Source organism: Thermobia domestica, chromosome 9 (assembly GCF_964235325.1).
Source record: "Thermobia domestica chromosome 9, izTheDome1.hap1.1, whole genome shotgun sequence".
Classification (NCBI taxonomy): Eukaryota; Metazoa; Arthropoda; class Insecta; order Zygentoma; family Lepismatidae; genus Thermobia; species Thermobia domestica.
Window position 1 is genome coordinate 149,151,563 of NC_137462.1, and position 22,552 is coordinate 149,174,114.

The following is a 22,552-nucleotide window of genomic DNA, read 5'->3' on the forward strand; positions in this document are numbered from 1 at the left end:
GACTGCTATATAATTAACACACTATCGCTGTAGTGGTAAACTTATTTCTATTTCATAATTGGAAGATAGCACTTAAATTTATATCGTTATTTTATTTTCCTTTCTTTAGCGTACTAGTATCATGCACGTTCCTGTAACTAATAAACTTAATTTCCAGCGTTGATATTCCGAATAGTATACCTGGCAGTTCTAGTTAATACAGGATGACCCAAAAGTAGGTATACATACCTACATTGATCAAGTATAACATTCTTGTTTATGGGTTTATTTATTTCAGCTGTTCCGAGCTTAAAGTATAAGAAAAAATGCATTAAGAACAAATAATAAAGAAACTAAGTCTACCTGATGGATAACAATAAGAAATTATACATCAGCTGTTTTGTATACCTACTTTTGGGCCACCCTGTATATTATATATTGTGTCATATTTTGTACTGAAGCCAGAGATAGCAACCTCCAGTGAGGACACTAAGAGGGCAAGGACAGACGCCCCACCGGTGACCTCGACTGCCCATAGACATATTGTATTACAGTGTGGGTCAAGTAATATAAAACTGTATTTTCGGTATACACAAAAGAACTGCACTCCAAATAAAAAAAGTCCCTACACTTTCACTTGTCCTCCCAAGGAATTAAAATTGGTGTCGTCACTGCAAACCACTAAAGAAGTATGAAATGTACAAAATGATCTTTAGGTTATAAGTGTGTTAAATAAATCAAACAAATTTCGTTATTTGCTTATTTTCTTTTTATTTGTCTAACTATAAAATAGTAATATTAGCTGTAGTATATATATTATCTAATAAATTGTCAACTTAACATTTTGGACATTTAGCATAGTAAATGAAAAATTTATTCAGTCAAAATCCTGAAAATTGTCCATATCTTCATAATAGTCAAAATCTTCAATCCCGAAATCCATCTGAAATATTCAATAGAAACATCGTATTAACATACAGTTAGGAAATTATATTGTTAAAAAGAAATTACCAATTACGAAACCATACCATACCCATCTACAAACTACTGTGTTTCCATATTGCAATAATCTGTAGGTTTTGTAATTAATTAAAAAGTTCTATTGATTAAGAAATAAGAATTCAGTGTTAAACCTGACATTTGATCTTTTCTGTTCCAACTTAGTTCAATCTGGATTGTTGTTAGACTTCTAAGATTCATTTTATAGATAGTATAAAGAATCAGTAGTAATTATTTTCCCTGATAAGAGAAGTTTATAACATGAAAGTTTTATGAAAGTGTAAAAATTAATATGGAATCACTTTACAACGCTTGTATGTGGGCCACGTTCTGTAGTTCCCTAAAGAGATAAAATTGATAAGCAGTCTTTTTCCTAATCTCACGTACCTGATCATTTGGAGCCAAGTTTCTTTAAATTTGTCCTATCAATCATATCAACCATACTGGTTTAAGGATCATATCAACCAAACTGCTGGTTACAACTGATGCCTTATAACTGCTGATTGTCTCGTAAAACCCAGCGCACATGACGCTTTATTCCAGATAATCGTCGTTTTGGACGCTACTAACTGCAACGCTGCAAACACGGTTTAAAGATGACAGAATAGTATGTAACAATGTGCATAATTACTTTGTAGCAAACCATATTGTCCTAACTCCTATAACTAACTATGTGGTCTATGCAATCCGGAGGTTTCGATGCCACGTTCACAAAAGCTCTCCACTCACATCTGCCCTTAGCCAATTGGACCCAGTTTTTACTTTGTTCTCCTTTTTCTGCGAGATTTATCTAAAGGTTTTCCACTTAAGATAAGAGTGGTGTGTTCATTTTTCAATGTGAAGGCTTATAGTGAATTCAATGCTAATAGTGAATATTGATGCTAGTGTTTCTGAAGTGTCAGAGAAAACAGGTAGCCGTAAGAGAGATCCCAACTATTAAAGAATTAGCACAGTTAAAGATAGGAATCTATTTATCATATTAAACGCATCTTACAGATCATTGCTAATAACTTCTTAATAGTGGTAAGATTAATGAAATGTCGATATACGAATTCTTTCATTGCTCTTACTTACCTGATACACGTAATAATAGGAATTGATGTCCACAAGTCTTTACATATCTAGAGCATACCGCTCATACCCTTAAGTGTAGTTACTTTGTGAAGATATTTCAAAGTGAACTAATAACCACTTAGAATTCCAACTAGGAGGTAAGTAGATAGACATATAAAAATCTGAGACACAACTACCAAAAACTCTTTGGTAATAGTTTGGTGCAAATGAAGTACCTGCTGAGTTCCCTCGTGGCTAAGCGGTTAGCATACGAGCCTTTGGCGTGGGAGACCCGGGTTCGATTCCCGGCGGGAGCTCATGTGGTTCGGATTCCACGTTAATCAGGAGGTCTACGTCTCATATAGCCTCCATGCTGAAAGGAACGCTAAACTAAAATCAACTCAACAATGAAATACCTGCTTTGATATCTGGTAGAAAACTCATCTGAGCAACACAACACAGGAAAGGAGAAAGGCGTGTATTCTAAAGTGAGAGTTGGCAACCCTAGAAAAATTCGAGATGAATATATAGGAGTCGCAAAGAGGATAAAAATGAAATATGTAATTAGGATTTAGTAGCGGGAAAATTGAAGATTATTCTAAATTCCTTCTTTTACTTCCATACTTGTTATCAAATGCAGCAAATAATATTAAACGAATAAGGAAACGTATAAAATATCATTGCAATAAAAGAGAAATGAAACTTACAATAGCTGTGCTGTGTTTGTTAATAGACCAAAGCCGAGTAATGGTTTCGTCTATAGTTGAAAACGGATTCATTTCTTTTGAGGTTCTTTGTTATTTTTTGCCGAGTTGTAAGATTTACATGTAAGATTTACAACTGTAAGCAATACGTAACAATAATACAAAAGTGTATTACAAACCAAAAATAAATTATCAGACTTGGTTGCAAGAGAATGTGCTAAAAGGCGGTGGTGTTAATAAATATATTGGTCACGCGTTTAGTCACAATCGTTATGCACATCTATCAAACAGGCTATGGTACCACACAGTCAGGATGTAATGCGTTTTGAATAGGATCTTATGAATGTGTACCATTGAGAACACACAATTGAAAGAGATTTGTTTACGAATTCAAACTCGGATAGTCTGTGCGGCAAGCGAAAATGAATGCGAAGTACACTTGTGCGAGGAATGGCAAACGAATGCATGATTTACCATTAGTTTGTTAAATTTTGTACCGGTAATACATTATTTAAAAAATAGCTTCGTGAGCACAGATCAACATTGTATTCAGATGACCACTCCTGAGGAAACCGTGGAATCGTACCCTCGAAAATGTGTTTGCGCCTTTGTAAAAGTTAAAACTGTCCGGAAAATTTTCTGCATCGCGTTGTCACTTCAAATGAAAGATATTATGACAATTGTGAACAACCAAGACAGTGGCTGGATCGAGTCAATCAGGTACTTCGCTACGTTTTCTAAACCACATCTTCACCCACCGATGATATTGTTTCTGGTATGGTGATCTATGGTAGGGTTGATCTATGTCTTTTTCAGGCGAGGTAAAACCATTAATGCGGATCGTTACACAGCTGAAGTCCATGAAACACAACATAAACCTGTCCACAAGCATCTAGGAAGAGTCAAGAGGCATGACACTTTCATGCTCGTCCACGCATAGTGCAAATCATAATGCAGAATGCACATTCTCCATAATTACAGAATGAACTTTTCCCTCACCCACCGTATTACCCGATATATATTTGACTACCGCCAAATCTGACGCCTCGTTCACGTCTTGGGAGGAAGACCACTCCTGATTATCGAGCCATGCGATGTGCGATTGAGGACTTCTTCGCAGCGTAAGCTTCTTTTGTCACGAAATCCAATTCATGGCTGACGGAAGGCAAAAGTGTGATAGTACATGACGGCTAGTTTGATTAACCAGCCATTGAATATTTTTTTTCCTTTCTTTACTTTGACATTGATGTACTTGGGACAGACATTTTGTTCTCACCCAGGTAATAGTTTATATGCAGTTAAGGGATGCTAAGAGATTTCAGGTACTTCTATTAGTAACAGAGAGCAAAATCGTTAAGTCCTAGTTCGTTAAGACCTAGTATATAATAATAACAATAATAGTTTAGAAATTACCAGTTAAAATCCGTTGTTGCCATAAGCAATGTTGTCTATTTAAGGGAAGAATGCTTTCTGTAAAAGAAAAAGAATATCATAAGCATTGTTACTGATACCAATAGTTAAACCTAGGATCCGAGTGACATTTGCTACCACCTGGAATTTAATGCTACTTCTCATATGCTACAGCATAACCTCGGTGGATTTTCAGTATAATATTTGTTTCCGACTCCTGTTAGATTGAAGATTCATCCCTCATATGGGCACTAAATAAGTCTAGGAGTAGATTCTCCTATTTTAAAAACCATAATATAAAGTGGTAAACAATCTAAACTTTCTTAATAAGTATAGGAGTGTTTCTTTCAATGCCTCGATTTGCTCATGCACATCACGTCTTATACATTTTCAGTTCTCATCAATATAGTTACAATCAATTATTCGATCTACAAATGTTACCCTATGTTGTTCTAAGCAAGATAATCAAGAAATTTTAGTTTCAATCTTGTAGTATCTTGTAAGTCAGAAACTATGTTTAAACTATATTCTTAATAAAAAATTGGCCAATTTTTATTATGGTGCTATCCTTCATCACATATGAAACGGAAAGAACAAACTAAACTATTATTATTATTATTATTATTATTATTATTATTATTATTATTATTATTATTATTATTATTATTATTATTATTATATTTACCTAAATAGTCAACCACTTCCAAGAAACGTTGCTATTTAACAATAAAATAAATAAATTTCTAATAGTGAAACAACCTTCGAAGACTTCCAAATAGAAGAAAATTACGGTAACCTACTACACAGTCCTGAGTTAGATTTCCCGTGTAGGTCTATATTTTCCATTAATTTACAGGATATTAATTCATTGGAATATAACTTGTTCCCTGCATAATCCCTGTATATTGTCCCCTGCATAATCCACAGATGAATCAACCTAGTTTTGGCAATCAGTTCCGTGAGTTACTTTTATTTGTAGAATAGTGTGATACACATAGTTTTAACTCAGAGAATTTCATGACATACTCATATGTCACTGCTTTTCTTTTAAAGTCGCATGTTCTATTAGTGGATCAGGAATTTTAATCACATCTAATTGAAAGGGAATTTTTAAAAGTTTGTTACAAAAAAGGTGCCTGCTAACACAAAATGAACCTAAATTATTGCACTTGTGTGTATGATAAAACATATGATAATTAGACTTAACAGTTAACAGTACTAGTAGTCTCGGATGTCTTTAATTTGCATCCTTGTATTTCTTTCTCCTGAATTGAGCTAGTTTCTGGATAGTGTATACGTCTTTCGAATTATAGACCCAGTTTCGATTCTCTCTGGTAGTTCATATGGTCCGGGTTCTACGTTAAGCTGTATACCACACCTCATACAGCCTCGCTATTGAGAGGTACACTAAACTTAAATCCAATTGTTCCTAAATGGTAAAACAAACGCCTTGTAAAAGGAACTTATAAGTTGCGTACCTACAATGAACTCAGGTAAAGAGATCCATAGTTGAGACTTAAATATAAATCGTAAACAAAGCATCAAAGAGCAAAAATATCTTAGTAGGGCAGAAATAAACCAGAAAAACCACTAAAGCAATTGTGTTTCTTAGATCGTAATTAGCTGTATCAATATCACAAATACTAATAGTTTACAATCACGTTATTCATTATAGTTGTAATATGAGTATTATATATTCTCTGCAAAAGTTCCAACTCAATAATACAGTTAAGAGACATAAAGCAGCATAAGAAACGTATTACCAATTGAAATAATTCACAAAGGTTTTGTAGGAAAAGAAAGCAGCAGACCAAACAGAAAACAATTTTGATCGTTTTAAATTGAGAAGCATTATAAAGATAATTCAATGAAGTATTAGTGCAAAATACAACAACTATATATTATCTGGAAGCAAAATAATTCGTTATATCTATAAAATCATTCTCGTGAACTGATTGTCTTTATACGCAAACATTGATTTTCCTTACCGCTAGATTAGGCGGTCTTGTGAAAATGATTATATTCTTGTATCCTGGCCATCATACTCAAGGTATCTAACATTTAATGATTTAACTTTCATTTGTGATTATATAGAAGATCTGTAGTGCAATTAATATACGCACTTTACCATGTGGCATATCATAAGTTTAAAAGGATAAGGAAGGTAATTCCAACAAGGGCGAGACTTATCTATTGGATGACGTCTTCTGCATGTACACCAATACTTGATGAGTTTCTGAGGGAACTCATGTGCTCGTTTGAGCAATGTATGTCTCAGTTCTTTTTGTTGAATCCAGAAATTCCACCGGAATAGATTCAAAATTTTTATTCCTAATTAATGACTTAATTACTGCTTTTCAAGAAACTGTTAACAATATAAAGTGGAACCTACATCTTCGATACTTAACTTACAACCTATTGTGAATGATTTTTTTATTTTAATAAAATATAATATAATACGTTCATTCTTAATCAAACTTACAACAATATTCTTGCTCATTGCCACCTTACACTTGAGGATTTCGTATGCCGTATCACATGGGTCAGTGCCAGCTGAAATAAACCATGTACAATTATTATTACTTTTCTGTTAAGTAAAGAAAAGTAGTTTTCTATATTTTCCCTGATTGATACATAAGTTGTAAAGTAATCAATAGATTTTTACTTTTATATATTTATAACTAATCAGAAAAGAAAGAACTGTATTAGAATTCTGCTTTTTGTAAAGTTTTTATATAAATAGAATATTAAGAAGTTGAAGAATGTTTATTATCGTATTACTTAACTTCAGTACTAAGATCTCCCTACTGGCATGGGAGATGATATTTCGTTCTCGGTGGGGGTACAGTCCTAGTGTCTTATAAGGGATGTTAAACTATAAACTAACTTCGATATTAAATACACAACGACGGGAACAGAAGCATATAGACTACATATTGAGTATATACTTGCTCACTAATTCCTCATCACCAGATCTCCGAAATTATTAGACGCAGAATCTTGAAATTGTTTTATATTTTTGTTACACCCTAGGCTCTAGATAAGGAGACGTTCTGAAATGAAGAGAAAATGAAATCTTTAAGTTTTAGTCCCACTTCTATGCCGGCTGAGCTGAATTAGATAGTGATGCGGTACTTCCGCAACAATTTTTATAGAGGTAGTTTCTGAGTCCGTAGCCAAACTCCCTCTACAAAATGTGTTACCTGAGTACCTTAGGATTCTGAAACGTATTTTTCGATAGATCACATATTAATTCCTAAGTGAAATCTTGACCCTACTACGGTAGGTGCCATAGTTTTGAAGCTATGTACCTTTAAAGTTATTTTTTTATGTTTTCGGCAGCCTATAACTGCGAAAGGAAGCATTTGTGCACCCAGGTAAGGCTATACTTTTGTCTTATCTTGGTGTCAGGAATTACCTCCCAAACGTTGTCGGTGTTGCTTTGAAAAACCCTGTTTATAATGTATATCTGTAAATAAAAAAGAGCTGCCCTTAAGAGGAAAAGACAGGTTTAAGAAATCTTCTAAATTCCGAAGGCGCGATAATCTGGGGATCCTACTTCGTATTCCACAGCCTAAAATATCTTGTTTGGATTATAACATAAACCAAAAATATGTACGAGTAATTTTCCAATACATTTTGAAGTCTCCGTATGAGAATGTCGAAAATGAAAATGTGCTTTGTCTTTATCAATGCAGAAAAGAATTTTTTTTAATATTCTCATACGGAATAAATTATTATTTCCTTTCCATACAATATTATTTTATAAGAAATCTGGTTCACAAAAACTCCTTTATATATGAGTTTTTGTAAGGTAAGGGTAAGGTGTGTGTATCCGTGCGAGAGACAGAAGTCTCAGGAAGTACTTGAAGGATCACCATGAACTTTCGCCGTGATATAAGGGGTCAAAAGTTAGAAATCAAGTTTGTTTACGGAGGTACTTTTAAAACCGAAAGTTGTAGAAATAAGCCATTTCTGATTTTAAAGTTGATCACTATAGGACATAATAGGTAATACAAAGGCGAGTCAAAAAGTATCTACACTTTTGTCATAACTTTTCTTAGATTGCGCACTTTGTCTTCTGTCCTCATATATTTTATTGTTACACTATTGTGGTATTGCTGTGAAAATGGGATGCTTAATGCTTAATTCCTCCATTTTTTTCCTTCTGTTTCAGGTATATGATGGATGTTCTATTAGAAGTTTGCACCAAAGAAGAACAATGAGCAGTGATCCAATTCCTCTGGTCGGAGAGTGTCAAAGGGTCAGAATTCATCGCAAACTATCATCGCAATATGGGAGAAGTGCACTATCACGTAAAATTGTTTTTGTGACTTGAGAAGTTTAAAAGTGGTAGAACAAGTGTAACGCATGAAGAGAGAGCAGGACGGCCATCAACCTCCACTACAAATGGCAACATTCAGCAAGCTCGAGAGATGGTTTTGGCGAGTATGTGAATCACTATCGATGAGATAGCAGCTCCTTTGAACATCAGTCATGGCTCTGCCCATCAAATCATCCACTATGAGCTTGGTCGCCGATTTGCCTCAGATTTAGACATGCAAAATGCGGTGCAAAAGTGGCTTCACTACCAACCAAAAACCTTTTATTTGGAAGGAATACGTAAGCTCGTTGACCGTTGAGCCAAGTGCATTGATAAGGACGGAGATTACGTAGAAAAATGATGTGCATATTATAACCCTAGCTTCATATAAATAAACTGTAGAATGAAAAGTGTAGATAATTTTTGACTCGCCCCCTCTCGTAGATAGCAAGAATATTTTTCCTGCAATCGATTAACCGTTTCAAGACCTCCACCCTTAACTCTAATAAAACCAGAAATGATAGAAATCCAGTACAAGTTTCAGGTTCAGTATTGATCTACGTAAAAGTAAAATCAACACGATAATGAGAAGTTTTTTTTTAATCGATTTATCGTTCTAAGAATAGGTACTATTTCCTCTTGGAACTCTTTATCAAAACGAAACTGGTAGAAATCAATCACTTCAGTTTTTAACATTGACTTTATAGAAGTAAAATTGGTGATAGATAGTGAGAAACGGTTTTGAGTAATTAGCTAAGCGTCCCAAGAATATATTCATTCTCACCCCAATCTCACTACTGAAACCGGAAGTAGGAGAAATCTACTACCCCTTCTGGTTTCAATATTATGATATGAGTTTCACATCGTATAAACCAAAATCCTTGATATTATGTGTACGTAATTCTACTGTCTCTTATGATAAACTTAAATTACATATTACATTATTTCGTAATACACCGTTCCATTACGTTCTCTTCTCTGTTAAGAAATATTTTTATCTACTTTATATTACACACTACATAGAACTGTCATTTAACGAAGCCTAACACTTAAAGAAAGTTAGACTTTCTACTCATGAAAGAAAAGTGTTGGAAGAAGCGAATAGTGACCTCAGGAGAAGAGACGAGAATTAACGTTAAATGCATATGAAAGGTAATCACAAATTGAAGCAATTCAAAATGAATGAATGAATTCGTAACTATAAAAGATGTATAACTTACTTTTAACGCCACATGTTTCGATAATATGCATGATGCCATTCTTGGCCTCTTCGTTCGGTGCAATATTGGCTGCAAATCCTTTTGCAACATCTAATTCGTATTTTCCATCTTTCATCTAAGAATTGAATTAAATAATAGTATATTAGACAACTATTTATAATAGATTAAGTAAATTCCCAATTAACAGAAATTATGTTTCTAGTCGTGTGTTTCAGATGAAGCTAATCTAATCAATACGGTAAAGTGTAGTATATAGCCTAATGCGAGTTCTATCGTGTTAACTTTTGCATTATACAGTATATTTGCTCTGTTTTAATTAGATAATTTCGTGACTAAATTTCTACGTAAATATTTTTGACCGTCTAGTGATATAAAAGACTGAATGTCATTTGCCTCTGTTTTAATGACTCTATTTGATTTACTTCAGAATCAAACGGATAATGTTGTCCATACATTTAAGTACAAGTCAATCGAAGAGTAGCACTTTATTCAAAAGTCTGAAGGATCTCCTGTAACCTAACCTGCAGAAAATTTCTGTTTCATTACATTGTAGATTATTTTGTAGAACTACTAAAACTATCATATTGTGTGGTAGATATATGAAAATTCAACAAAAGAAATTTGTGCTGGAGTATCTATTTCTCGAGCTAGCAATGTGAAATTGTTTATCGAGAATAACAAATGATCAGTAACAGTGATAATTTCAGGAAGTGTCCTGGGAGAGGTGATAATTCCTTCTTCTTCAGAACCATATCTCTAATAGTTTTCAATGTAAGTGGAAATAGTTTTGCAGTTCTACTATTTACTGTATTATCTTCTTGTTTATTTACATTTTTTCCTGCAGTGAACAGTTATCGTCAACTTTATATTACGATTAAGGTAAACGATATGAACGTCCATTCTCCTTATGAGGCAGTGTGTTAATTCCCTGGCTCTAAAGGTCAAACGAACACGCCATTTTCACAAGAAAAAGCTGCTCTTAAGAATAACATTATTCCGTCACCTTTCTTTATCTATAATTTATATTTATATAGTAACAGGTAAAAATATATTTATTGTTCATTATAGCTTTATATACAGTAGATATATATATATCACTTGTATTAATAAAGCAAATACTGACCAGACATAACGTATGTAATGAAGGCTAAATTGAATTGCCGAAACTGTTAGACAAATGGTTTTAGTATATTTAGTGCTTTGGTCAGTGTCTGTTTTATCATGGTATATTTCTTAATCCAAAACGGCATCCTCAAGATATTTAACAAACATGAGGAAGAAGGTAAAAATTACAGATTATTGGAAGTTCGTGATTCTGTTCAGGATAGACAAATTCCATCATATTTCGTGAAAGCAAGATGATTGCACATTTGTGGGCACGAAATTGTAGAAAAGAAAACTTATCTTGAAATCAGAATTGTATAGTAATAAAAGTAAAGATACATTTTTCTAACAATGAAAAACCCAATAAATAATAAAAACTAGTTACTTACTATTTGGATACTCGTCAAGTAGCAAAGTATGAAACACTGAAATAGAAAAATCACTATTATAGTAATAAATCTAATCTAAATTCTATAGTTTTAAATAATTCTTTTTCCTAAATTCACAACTTTGAACTCTCAAAGATATATTATTTACTCAACACTTAATGAAGTAAATACTTCAGAAAATGTTGTATAATCTAAACATAATATTAAATAATGCATTGAAGAGAAAAGAAAGCAATCTCAAGAACAATACATGATATTCAAACTTGGCAAGGAGATACCTTGCTTTATTTGTTACACATATGAAACATTTTATTTGCTTGGGTTTTCCAGTAATTGATCACCAAAATTTGGGTTCGGATTTCTTCAGAAAAAGAATAGTTGCTAATTAGAAAGTGATATACCAAACCCTTGTCCACAAAAAATTAAATATCGAGTGATAGCAGGGATTTCGTGTTATTGTGCAGTCCAAACCCTTCTTGAATTATGTCAAAATATACGAAATTCAGAAATAATAATATAACAATAATTATGCCAGTTACTCTCTACGATAGCGAAAGCAAGGTCACTTAAGTCAAGGGAAGAAGGTGTTTGAGAATACAATCCTGAGGCAAATATTTGGACACAAGTGGGACGGCAATTGGGAATTCTGGAAGCTCCATAACGAGGAACTACGTAATTTATACCACTTATCCAATACTGTTAGAGTCATTAAAAGTAGCAGAGTCAGGTGGGCAAGTCATGTAGCAAGAGTGGAAGAAAGTAAAAATGTTTTCAAAATTTTAACTGGAAACACAATTGTAAAAAGACTATTAGGAAGATGGGACGATAATATTCTCAGCAATAGAAATCCATAGATCTCACATATAGATGGATCATCGGAAATAGGAATTCAAAGTAGAACCTAGATCTAGTTGGCAAAAGACAGAAATCAATGCAGAGCTTATGTGAATGTGGCATACGAGTTCGATGTTCCATAAAATTAGTAAATTATTAAGGAAAAACACTTGAAACAAATTTTGAACGTTAATTTGTGTTTAAACGTTATGTTATTAAAGTAAAGACTAAGTAGATGCACTATATTGATATAAATATTTTCTAAAAATAATGAAGGATGATATCTTTACCGTATGAGGAAACTTATTAGTGATAGTTTTCCTAATTGAGAGAAACATGCCTTGGGAGATAAAAGAGAGAAGATATGTCCTAGCTATATCCCTACCAGTTCTGACACAATATTTACACAGAATGTACATAGTATTATTTACTGATTTTGAACAGATTTATTATGCGTAAACTTAAACAAAACTTAACTCGTGTCTACGCTCCTGCTCAAATCCAGTATTCGACTCGGGAATCATCTATTTAATATTTATGTTGAGACTTATGGCATTCGATTCAGAGAAACAAAGAAATATTTGTGTAATTTTATTTACCCATTCACTGGAAGATATTCTTATATTAAAATATCTTTAATCTCATACAAACTTAACTGATTCACTAAATTTAATATTACTTAAGTAATTTTAATTAAAGTATACATTAAGGACTACATGAAATGTTTACCACTATTAATACCTAAATTTTAATTTAAAAGGTGGAAACTCTTTTAGCTACATACCTTAACATTGTTATTATCTGGAATATTTCCGTCCCTCAGTTGTGCCCTGTCCCCTAAAATGAAAAGAAAGAAAGAAAGAAGCATTAGCCTATGTTCTGTAACTGTAACTATTTTGGATATTAGATGTGGTACTTTTAATTGTTTCAACCGACTGACGAGTTAATTTATTTTTGCTGCCTTTGAAAGCTATAAATAATCTTGACTACGGAGCTGATATATGCAGCATTATATTCAGCCTAAGCTGAAGTATTATCAGAAACATCATGCTATTGTAAGAAACCAAGAGTTTCCAGAACGCGACGTACTATGTACAATTTGTATAAAGTACGTCTTTCTGACCATGAATGTTTAATCGTTCTATGTGATATTTTCCAATTAGGTAGATACAAACGAGAACAGCATAAGAGGTCTGTATTTCTATGATGCAGGTAAGACCGCAAGTGAAATTTTTAAACTCTTGCACAAGTGATTACCCGTGAATTCATACAGAGATACAAGGCAGGCATCCACTATCATCAATCGTTTGGGTCTTTCATCTACTGCAAGGACTCCACAATCAAAGAGAAATGTCCGCAGCAGACCACAACGAAATCCGATTGTGGAAGTAAATTGTTATTGTGAAAGAAATGAGACTTTATCCAAGGAGTTCCGAATACTACATGGAGATCTACATACTAACGCTGCAAATGGCACTTCCAAACTACTCCACAATTCCGGCGAATCAATGTCATAAGAACAGAGCAGCTTCTTTATCGGTTCACAGGTTATTCACAGCACATTATCCTGTTCAGAGATGAAAAACTCTTCCCCATTGCGGAGTTCTTGAATTCCCCAATTACAGACTATATGCAACAACATACAGGGGTGGGTGTTTGCTCACACAGTGCCGCATGAGGGATATCCGTTCGCAGTGTTGGTGTGATAGTGGAAATCATATTATGAAGTCACGAATTCATAATTTTGCGAAACTCTGGCCCCGGGTAACGCAGTTGCTAATACTTTCGCCTTTGTGCGAGCCGTCTTGAGTTCGATTTCCGGTGAGGACATTGGATAGAAAAGTGCAAAATCCTTTTCAATCCAATCTCCTAAATGAGTTATTCCTGACCTTTCCACATTTACACCAGACAAATACCTGGATTGTACCTCATATAATATAATCTAGAAACTATAGTTGTTATTCTTTACTCCGTCCCTTTCCCTACTACTCGCAAACTACTTGTATTGTTGTTTTAAAAACTCATAGTTAGATAATTTCCCTTTACCTTCAAACTTCAAAATCAAAGGATGACGTGTTGGAAATATCGCGTTCTAAAGTCATTCAAGACTTTTCCATATTGTTTTAAGTCATCTATAGTGCAATTATTCTCCTTCACTTCATTAAGTATTGTAACTATATGTTTAAAAAGATTTAACAGCATTTAGCTTTACGTTTTAGTGCCAGATAGGATACCTTTTGTATAGCTGAATGAATTACTAGTCAGTTTTCTTTGCATATTTCACAAATTGTTAACCAACTGGTAACATACTCTTCCAATCAATCTAAAACAATTCCACCGTATTTCTGTTAGAAAAATAAGTTCAGGTTTCCCAGCTTCTCTTACATTCATACATACTTAGTATACACTTCGATGAATACTTACAAATTGACTGCACTTCAATCATTTTATAGTACTGAATATTTGTTGCATTATAATAGGAGACAATAACTGCATATAATAAGCAGATAAGTTTACCACATAAGTTGAACAAACATATAAAATCATATATGCCTTACCTTCCTTTACTATTTCTTGTGTAACCTCATAACATGCATTATGCAAACGGCATTCAAAGAGGGTTTTAAAACAAATTATTTTATTTTAAAAGAAAGTGGTTTAAACCCCTAGGTTTAAATCTAGTTGATTCAAATCACTCAAACATGATTCAGTGTAGTAAATTAAAAGAAATAACAAACAAGGAAAAGTAGTATTTTACAACAAATCAAACACTCTAAAAAATGGTATAGCTGAATTGACAATAAAAGCATTGTTGATGAGTATTGCTAATTGGTAAATTAATATTGACTATAGTATAGTTGATGTATAAATACTGATTTGTTATTTATACAACACCAATTTTTTTAGTATGGCTGTGGTAAGAAAAAAATATTGCTAATATTAGTATGGTTAATAATATCATGCATATTGTTTATATAACCAGATTATTTAGTATTGCTAAAATAGCGATAGCATTATGGTTAGAATGGCTATTACAATATAAAACTCTTGTTATGGCAACAATGCGAAATCCCGCCTTATACGAGTTGTCATGTAGCAGCCATAATGATGGATTGTATAGTGGAAAGTTTAAATTATCAAACTATTCTTAAAAACTGGGGTTTAGAAACCCTAATAATGAAATTTCAAGGTAAGTGGATAGTCAGTAAGTTTCAATATGTAAATTGAAGATATGTATTTCTAAATGTTTATTTGAATTGTATTGCGCACAAGCAACAAAATTCCCTTGTACGAAATAGTGTATTATTAAGCATTTATGACGCTTCCAAAATATTATTTTTATTATCACCAAATCAAAATACTTTAAAATAGAGACACGATGTGTTCACGCAATTGAGGGTAAGTTTGGAGTTTCTAGCCCGTTTTTACTCGGAATAACGATATTAGAACCTGTTTCAGTCAGTGTTCTAGTCTAACTAAAGTCTTACCAGGTAACCTAAACTAACCTAACCTAACAATTTTTAAGGTTTTAACTGCATTTTCGTAGGTTGGAAACTGGAGGGGCAAATCTAAACGTAAGCCCGAAAATGTACAGATGAAATTATATAAGGTATAATAATGATTTAAGACTTCTTGTAAGATGTTTGTGTGAAAAGTTGAGAGAAAGGTTATTATTAATGTGAGAGTTCGTACTATTTGGAAGAGGCTGAAGCTTTTGCAGAACGATTCGATGCTTGAGGATCATAGTGATCCTATGTTGATATTTCTACGTTGAGTTTTACTTAATTGGGCATTTATTCCGTAGTTGGACGTCCGATACTTTTCTACCAAAATTGCGTAAAAGCTATTAAAATGTATAATTTTTCAATTTCGCGAGTTGGGAGAAAGTGTAGGTTAGGTTAGGTTACGTTAGGATCTATAATAGAAGTACCCTTCGACGGGAGCTTCACGAAATTCAACACTGTCAGTTCACAGTCAGCGATTCGGTATATTACCCGCAATATTGATATTATGAATGCTCTTTACTTTCCCACAATGCAACTATTCGGTTACCTTGCGCGAGGTAGTTCTCTTCGCTCGCTTAGTAGTCCCATGTTTATAACCAATTATATATAACAAATAGAGAGAGTGTTGTTGTATTATCTTTATATATTATCAAGCACACAAACGATCAAATTATACGTATCTTCCGTGCAAGTTTCAAAATTTTGCTGAAAACGGACGTCCAACTTTGGAATTTAACCCCTTAATTGTTATACTTTGTGCCCTTATTAATTTCTACAAACAGTACAGATGGGATCAAGAATTTTAATAATAATTCACCCTTAATTTTTGCTAATTAATGCTGAACAAGCGACGGCGAGTGAAAGTATGGTTAGATAGGCTAGTTTAGGTATGTGTAGCAAAAAGAAAACACGATAGGTTACGATTTAATGCTTTTTAAGTGTGCTTCTGTCGCTTTCAAATTATTACAGAAGGCCTTTCTCTTTGTGTTACACTAAGTGACACCACCTTTGCACTTTTAATTTAATTCATGATGGTGATGTCAAACTTCAAAGCACATAAATAATAGGTTTTGCAGAAACCATTTTCTTTTTAAATCCGATATTTTGTTTGAACCAGTTCATTTTTTTAAATATATTTAGGTTAAATTAAAGTGGAGTAAACAAAGTCCCTATTTAAAACTAAGTAAAGGTGGGGCGCTGATTGGATTGAGTGCTCGGTTTTGACCTCAAGAAGTGATCTAACCCGATCAGACTCGGTCAGAGGTCAACTAATTCCTCAAATGATGTACCAGTAGTTCACAAATTATTTACCAGTCAGCCCATTCAGCAGTACTGAAGCTTGACCTAAGTTTAACCATTCAGTACCTTCGTACAAGGGACCATGATCTAATGAAACTAATATATAAGCTTAGTTGATCTCACAGTTTACTGAAATTAGTCAAGTATTCATAATGATTTTGTATGTGATTGTTCCCACGAAATGGAGCTTATTTAGTTTTGGGGTTAACTGGTGTATCACCGGAACAGTTTTAGAAAATTTGCCGGGTCAGTTGTAATTTTTTTTTCTTTTTTCTTTGTTTGTTTATGAGCAAGAATGAGTGAAAGTCATGTATGGGGAATAGTAAAAATGAAGAAATTGGTTATTTTTGATGTTGTAAGCGACACTGTATGTGGAGGTGGATGGACCATTTCGCGGAGAGATATAGTTGTTATGATGTAGTGGCGCGAAGAGGAGTATGAAAATAGCTCGTGTATGTCAAGGCTGTCACATGTCGTGTGTTACGTACATAGAACTGTTCAAAAATAACGAGCGACAGTTGTTGAAATTTTGTGAAAGACCAGTATACTGAAAAGGTTAACGGTGTGTGGAAAATGTGGAAATGAATTGAAAATACAGAAAGGAAAGGGAGCGTATTATTTTACAGCGTCAGGGAAGAAGGAAAGCCATTTAGAGGGCTACTTAGCTGAGTACTTGTTTAAGGAAAGAAAACCCCAAGAAACTGTTGTTCACGATTTTGAAGGTGTGACTTCTGTTTTTGCAAGTAAAGCATTATTTGTATGGCAATTGCTGTTGAAATGTATATGATTGCGGAAACCAGATGTTTTCAGTACCCTCGCTTACGCGTGTACACATCGTCCTTCGCTCACACTACCGCGCTGGTCCGCTAGCTCCGACCTACCTTGGCTCGGTTAGATATCATTCGTGCACTTAGTGGCCACCTAGCACAAGTTGGTTTGTGTTTTTTGCACTGTAGTTTTTTATGCCCTTATCCTAATGTGAGGTAATCTAATGTAAGTTAATGTAGTCCAACGAAATATAACCGTATACAGTACATTTTGGTACTTTTTTTCGATTTTAATACTGGTCCGGCGATGCGGCAGTAATGCCTTAGCTTTGTAATAAGCGAGAAGAAAATATAAACGTCATAGAAATTACAGGGTTCTAGAACACATGTCCCACTTCCCATTTAGCTGTAATAAAAACAGAAAACAACGTATCCTGCGGTCTTCTAACCCGCTTTCACTTGCTGACGCTCGCTAGCAATATTCTGTGAAATAAAATTTAAATTTTGGTACAGAAAGGAACCAACCTTGCTAATCTATATGGGGAACCTGTGTTCTAGAACTTCTCCTTAGCAATTATCTGGTTCACACGTTGCATTAGAGCGTACGTTAAGTTAGGATAAAAGCCGGAAGTTTCAAACTTTTCATCGTGCCATTAACTGACAAAACAATGGAACTGGCGGTTGACGTGTAAAGTTGAAACTTGGCATACATATAGCCTTCAGAGAAAAATATACAGGATTTTTTTTTTCTTTTTAGTAGGTGAAAAGGAAGAATGAGTAAAAATCCCATCTTATTTCGGTGTACTTTAAAAAAAAAAAGTCTTAGGAAATTGTATTTGAGTAAAAACTTTACATTCGGTATTCATGAAGGGTTTTCATAAAATTAACTAAGTAAATCACCAAAACTATACATTTCCTAGTTCAGTGAGGTTGTTTGGGAAAGTGAAAAATCTTCTTTGTTATTTATATGGAGATACCTTCTACAGCCCAAAATTATTAAGTTAAATGATGTAGCCCGAAGGTTAGAGTGATGCAGTTTGGCATGTTTGTAGCCTTCTGGAAGTAACTCACAAAAAATATCAAAAGTAAATATTTTTAGTTTTTAGGGTAATTCTAAAATAAAAAGAAAGATTTCCGGTGCTATTTAAATGTATGTTTGTTTTGGACATAAAGTCTCATGTTTTAGGTAATTGAAATTGGAACAAAAGTTTGAAATTCGGTACGCTTGCAAGCTTTTGATAGCGATATGCAAGTTATTGACCAAACATAATATCTAGTTATAGAGGGATTTTTTAATTTTTTTATTTTTATTTATTTATATATTGTTTATTTTAGAAAACTGAAAACTCACAGTTATTTAATATCATATCTTCTACATCTCAAAATGCTTAGACTTTTCCTGAACATCTGCGGATGACATTTGGCATACTTGTGGGTTTATAAGGTGCGAGACCTCCAGCTAGCCGAAGGCTAGTCTTCAGTAACACGCACAGCTGCTGCACATGTTGGAATTGGAAGTCATCGATTGCGAGGAAAACAGAGCTAGTTGACATTTGCCTTCGAGTTTGACCGGGTTACTGTTTTTTTCTAAAGCGTTCACCTCCGGTGCTTGGGGTCCCTGGTTCGATCCCAGCTCGCGCCGTGTGGACTTTGTGGTGGACAAACACCGTGCTCGTGGGTTTTCTCGGGGTTCTTCCGTTTCCTCCTACTCTTCATTCCACCATTTCACTCATCTCTCATCATCACCGTCTCCTTTAGCCTAACCGGCATAACCGTGGGACGTAAAACTTAGAGATTTCATTTTTGTTTTTTCTAAAGGGGTTGAAATCGAGCTCAATAGCACCAGTACCCTCAAATTACTTTATTCCTTTTTTTCAAAAAAAAAAATAGTAGGGGTCATCGTTATTCCACTTTAAACTTTATTTGTTGAGATTACATATTAATGAAAATGTCTGGTCCATATATACTTATTCAACAGTGAGGTTATGAAGGACGGGAAATACAGTTTAAGGTTGGACCTGAATCACTACTCGGTTTACATCCAAGAGAAATTGTTCTTCACCTGGACTTGAACTCGGGATCCCTTGATTAGGAAGGCGATGAGTTTATAGACTAAACCTTAGGACATGTGATAGAAATATGTTTAACCGATTTGCATGCTTGTGCATATTTTCCGTCACTTCAGGACAACTGCATAAGTGAAATCACTTTACAGACTTAAAATTGAAATAAGGGGACACGGTGGCTCAGTGGTAGAGCGTTCACCTCTGGTGCGTGGGGTCCCTCGTTCGATCCCAGCTCGCGCCAGTGGGCCGTCTGTCGGACAACACCGTGTGCGTAGGTTTTTCGGGGTTCTCCCATTTCCTCCTACTTTCTCCATTCCACCATTTCAGTCATTACTCATCATCACCGTCTTTCTTAGCTTCGGTGTATAAACTTGGCACGTTAAACTAAATATTTCATTTCATAATTGATATAAATGGACAATTTCAAAAGATTATACAGATTACAGAAGATTACTTTAATTCAAGTAGTTCACTGCATCCGAAGTACAGCGTCCTAATTTAAATTGCTTAGAAGTGAATAAAGATACTAATAATTTGTGTTCACTCTGGCTGTGAACCATTTATTTTATATTTTTGGCTTAAACCAATTGGATTTTTTAAAAATTTAAACCATCTTGGTTTACACCAACCAACTCTGATAGATAATAATCAAAAATACACACAGCTAGTTTTGTGACTGCTTCCTTGAGTAAGTTACGTTTTAATTATATTCGTTTCGTGCCTATTCATTATTGAGGGACTTACATATCCAGATAGTTTTGTGACCTCTGGCGTAGGGTAGTTACGGTTAGGTTATGCTCGTATTGGGCTGTTGCGTTTTGGGCTACCAGATAGAGATTTCACTTCCGAACCATAGTGCAGTCCAACTCTAAATGCAGTAAGATGTATTATTTCTACACTGCTTCTTACCGGGACACTAGCTCTTGTATACGGATCTTGAACAATCTTCCTGTACTTTACTGGAGTTCCATTTTCCTTTCATATACCTCCAAACTTCCTGACTTGGTACTCTTTCTTACGTCTTTGCCCATTCAGTAAATACTGCATCCTTATTGCTTTCCCTGACGCTTTTCCATTGTTTGCTTTAATAAGATTGCATCTACGGGCGTCGTTAGCGTGACGGGGACATGCCCCCCCCCCCCATAATTTTCTGTGTCGTGTATAAAGTTACCAGCTGGCCAGTATTTTATTTATTTATTTTTTTTTATTATTATTTGCACTGCATGAGTTACGGTATATCATTAATTTATTTCGATAAAATTAAACCAAATCGTAATATGTAATTAGAAAATAACTTGCACATGTGAGATATATCATGTGTCCCCCCCCTTAATATTTAAGAGCTAATGACGCCACTGATTGTATCAGTTGTACTCATCTGTAGCATGGATTCAACTGTTGTTTTTCTTTCTAAATCTTCATCGTCCAAGTGTTTATTGTATGTGGCATCAGCTTGATTCCTCGGTAATTTTCACAATTTTGTACATCTTCCTTCTCTTTGTATATAGATACAGTACTACTCTCTCTCTCTCTCTCTCTCTCTCCACTGACTTGGCATTTTTCTCTTGTCTGTAAACTGTTTTCATTAGATCCCATAGTATGCGGTAGGACAACTTCTGGTCCTAAGCACCCATGTTTTAGCTTGTAGTTGCTTTCCCTGTCTTCATTTTCTTTAAAGCATATTCTACCTCTTCTCAGCTTATTTCTGAGATCACAGTAACTGTAACTCCCAAGATTTGGTGTTCCATTACAAAAGACCTGTCTTTGGTTTTCTTAATTTAGCAGCTGTTTCTTTGTTGATTCTTCTCCATCAACATACAGGGCATAACTGCGGTACATGAAGCTAGATGTTTATACTTCATTCCTGTTTACTCAATTAAAGATATTTTTGCAATAGTAATTATGCTTTCCTCATTAGCATTGACAGATCCTTCATTCCATTCACATATTGAAGTCATCAAAAGTAAGATTTTCCGAAAGACCAAACAAATGAAGAAATAATATCAAGAGAAAAGGCACAGAACAGTACCTCCTTAGTTCTACTTTGCCTCTTCAGGACAGACCTTCAGTTATTTGTATCCCAACTTCCAAGTAGGATAAATACTTTTTGTACATGCAATCACTAAGCTGTATTTCCGAATAGTTTTTTTTTTTTTAAAAAAAAAGAGCCATTTGGCTTAAAGAAGCTGACCCACAACTGAAAGATAGGAATATGGGAAAGATGTCGCTCAGGACCTATATTTTAAGATGCTAACCGGTTTGAATGACATTGAAGAACATAGCTAAGACGTGACAAAAAGTTGAACATATTTGTATAATCTGCCTAATTTTATCATGTCGTTTTATAAAATTAAATTGAAAGAATGAAGAGTTGCAGGATTCATTTTTTTCTTATTTCAGGGAAGTTTTATTCATATTTCTTTATTTCCTTAGAGCTTCTTCACATCCAGTTTGTTTTGCCTAGCGCTTGTGGTGTGAGGAATGACGGATTCGATTCCCGAAAGGAGCTCAAAATTTATGTTCACCCAGCATCGTGTACCTTAGATTCCGACATAATCTTTATATTGTTCGTTAAATAGGAGCTTTGTGCAATGTGTGTATTTCATTGAACAAACATTTGTTATTATTTCAGAGGAAGAAATCGATGATGAGGCATTCGAAAATTTAACTGTGGATGCAATAAAGGAATTAATTCCTAAAGTTGGACCACGAATGAAATTTATATCAAAATATAAATTGTACAAGGAACAGAAGATGAAATCTCCTACTTCTTCATCCCCTGTGTCTTTCCTGTCACACAGCTCAGAAGGCAGTACCTTTAGTGATAGCGAGGTAGAAATAACTGATATCTTATTATTTTTCTCAAATATAATCGTACTTTGTTATCATTGTACCTGT

General features: G+C 34.2%; 2 protein-coding genes across 3 annotated transcripts in view; one reads left to right on the forward strand and one right to left on the reverse strand.

The window, feature by feature from the left end:
- Positions 1-738: 738 nt before the first annotated feature.
- LOC145694178 (general odorant-binding protein 56d-like) overlaps positions 739-22,552 on the reverse strand; it is a 65,587-nt gene continuing 43,773 nt past the window's right edge. Inside the window, exons 3-8 of the mRNA XM_081770294.1 lie at positions 12,801-12,853; positions 11,183-11,218; positions 9,690-9,804; positions 6,628-6,698; positions 4,149-4,205; positions 739-922 (exon numbers count right to left, since the gene is read on the reverse strand). Coding sequence (XP_081626420.1) covers positions 4,188-4,205; positions 6,628-6,698; positions 9,690-9,804; positions 11,183-11,218; positions 12,801-12,853 — 293 coding nt within the window. The 3' untranslated portion in view covers positions 739-922; positions 4,149-4,187. The remainder of the gene's footprint in view (positions 923-4,148; positions 4,206-6,627; positions 6,699-9,689; positions 9,805-11,182; positions 11,219-12,800; positions 12,854-22,552) is intronic.
- The window catches only part of LOC145695094 (uncharacterized), a 31,520-nt gene continuing 24,077 nt past the window's right edge, over positions 15,110-22,552 (forward strand). The window contains exon 1 of one of the 2 annotated variants that reach the window (XM_081771988.1): positions 15,110-15,206. The gene's annotated coding sequence lies outside the window, so the exon portion shown is untranslated. Of the gene's footprint in view, positions 15,207-22,349; positions 22,487-22,552 lie in introns of those variants that run through there. The other variant, XM_081771987.1, reaches the window with a different exon arrangement.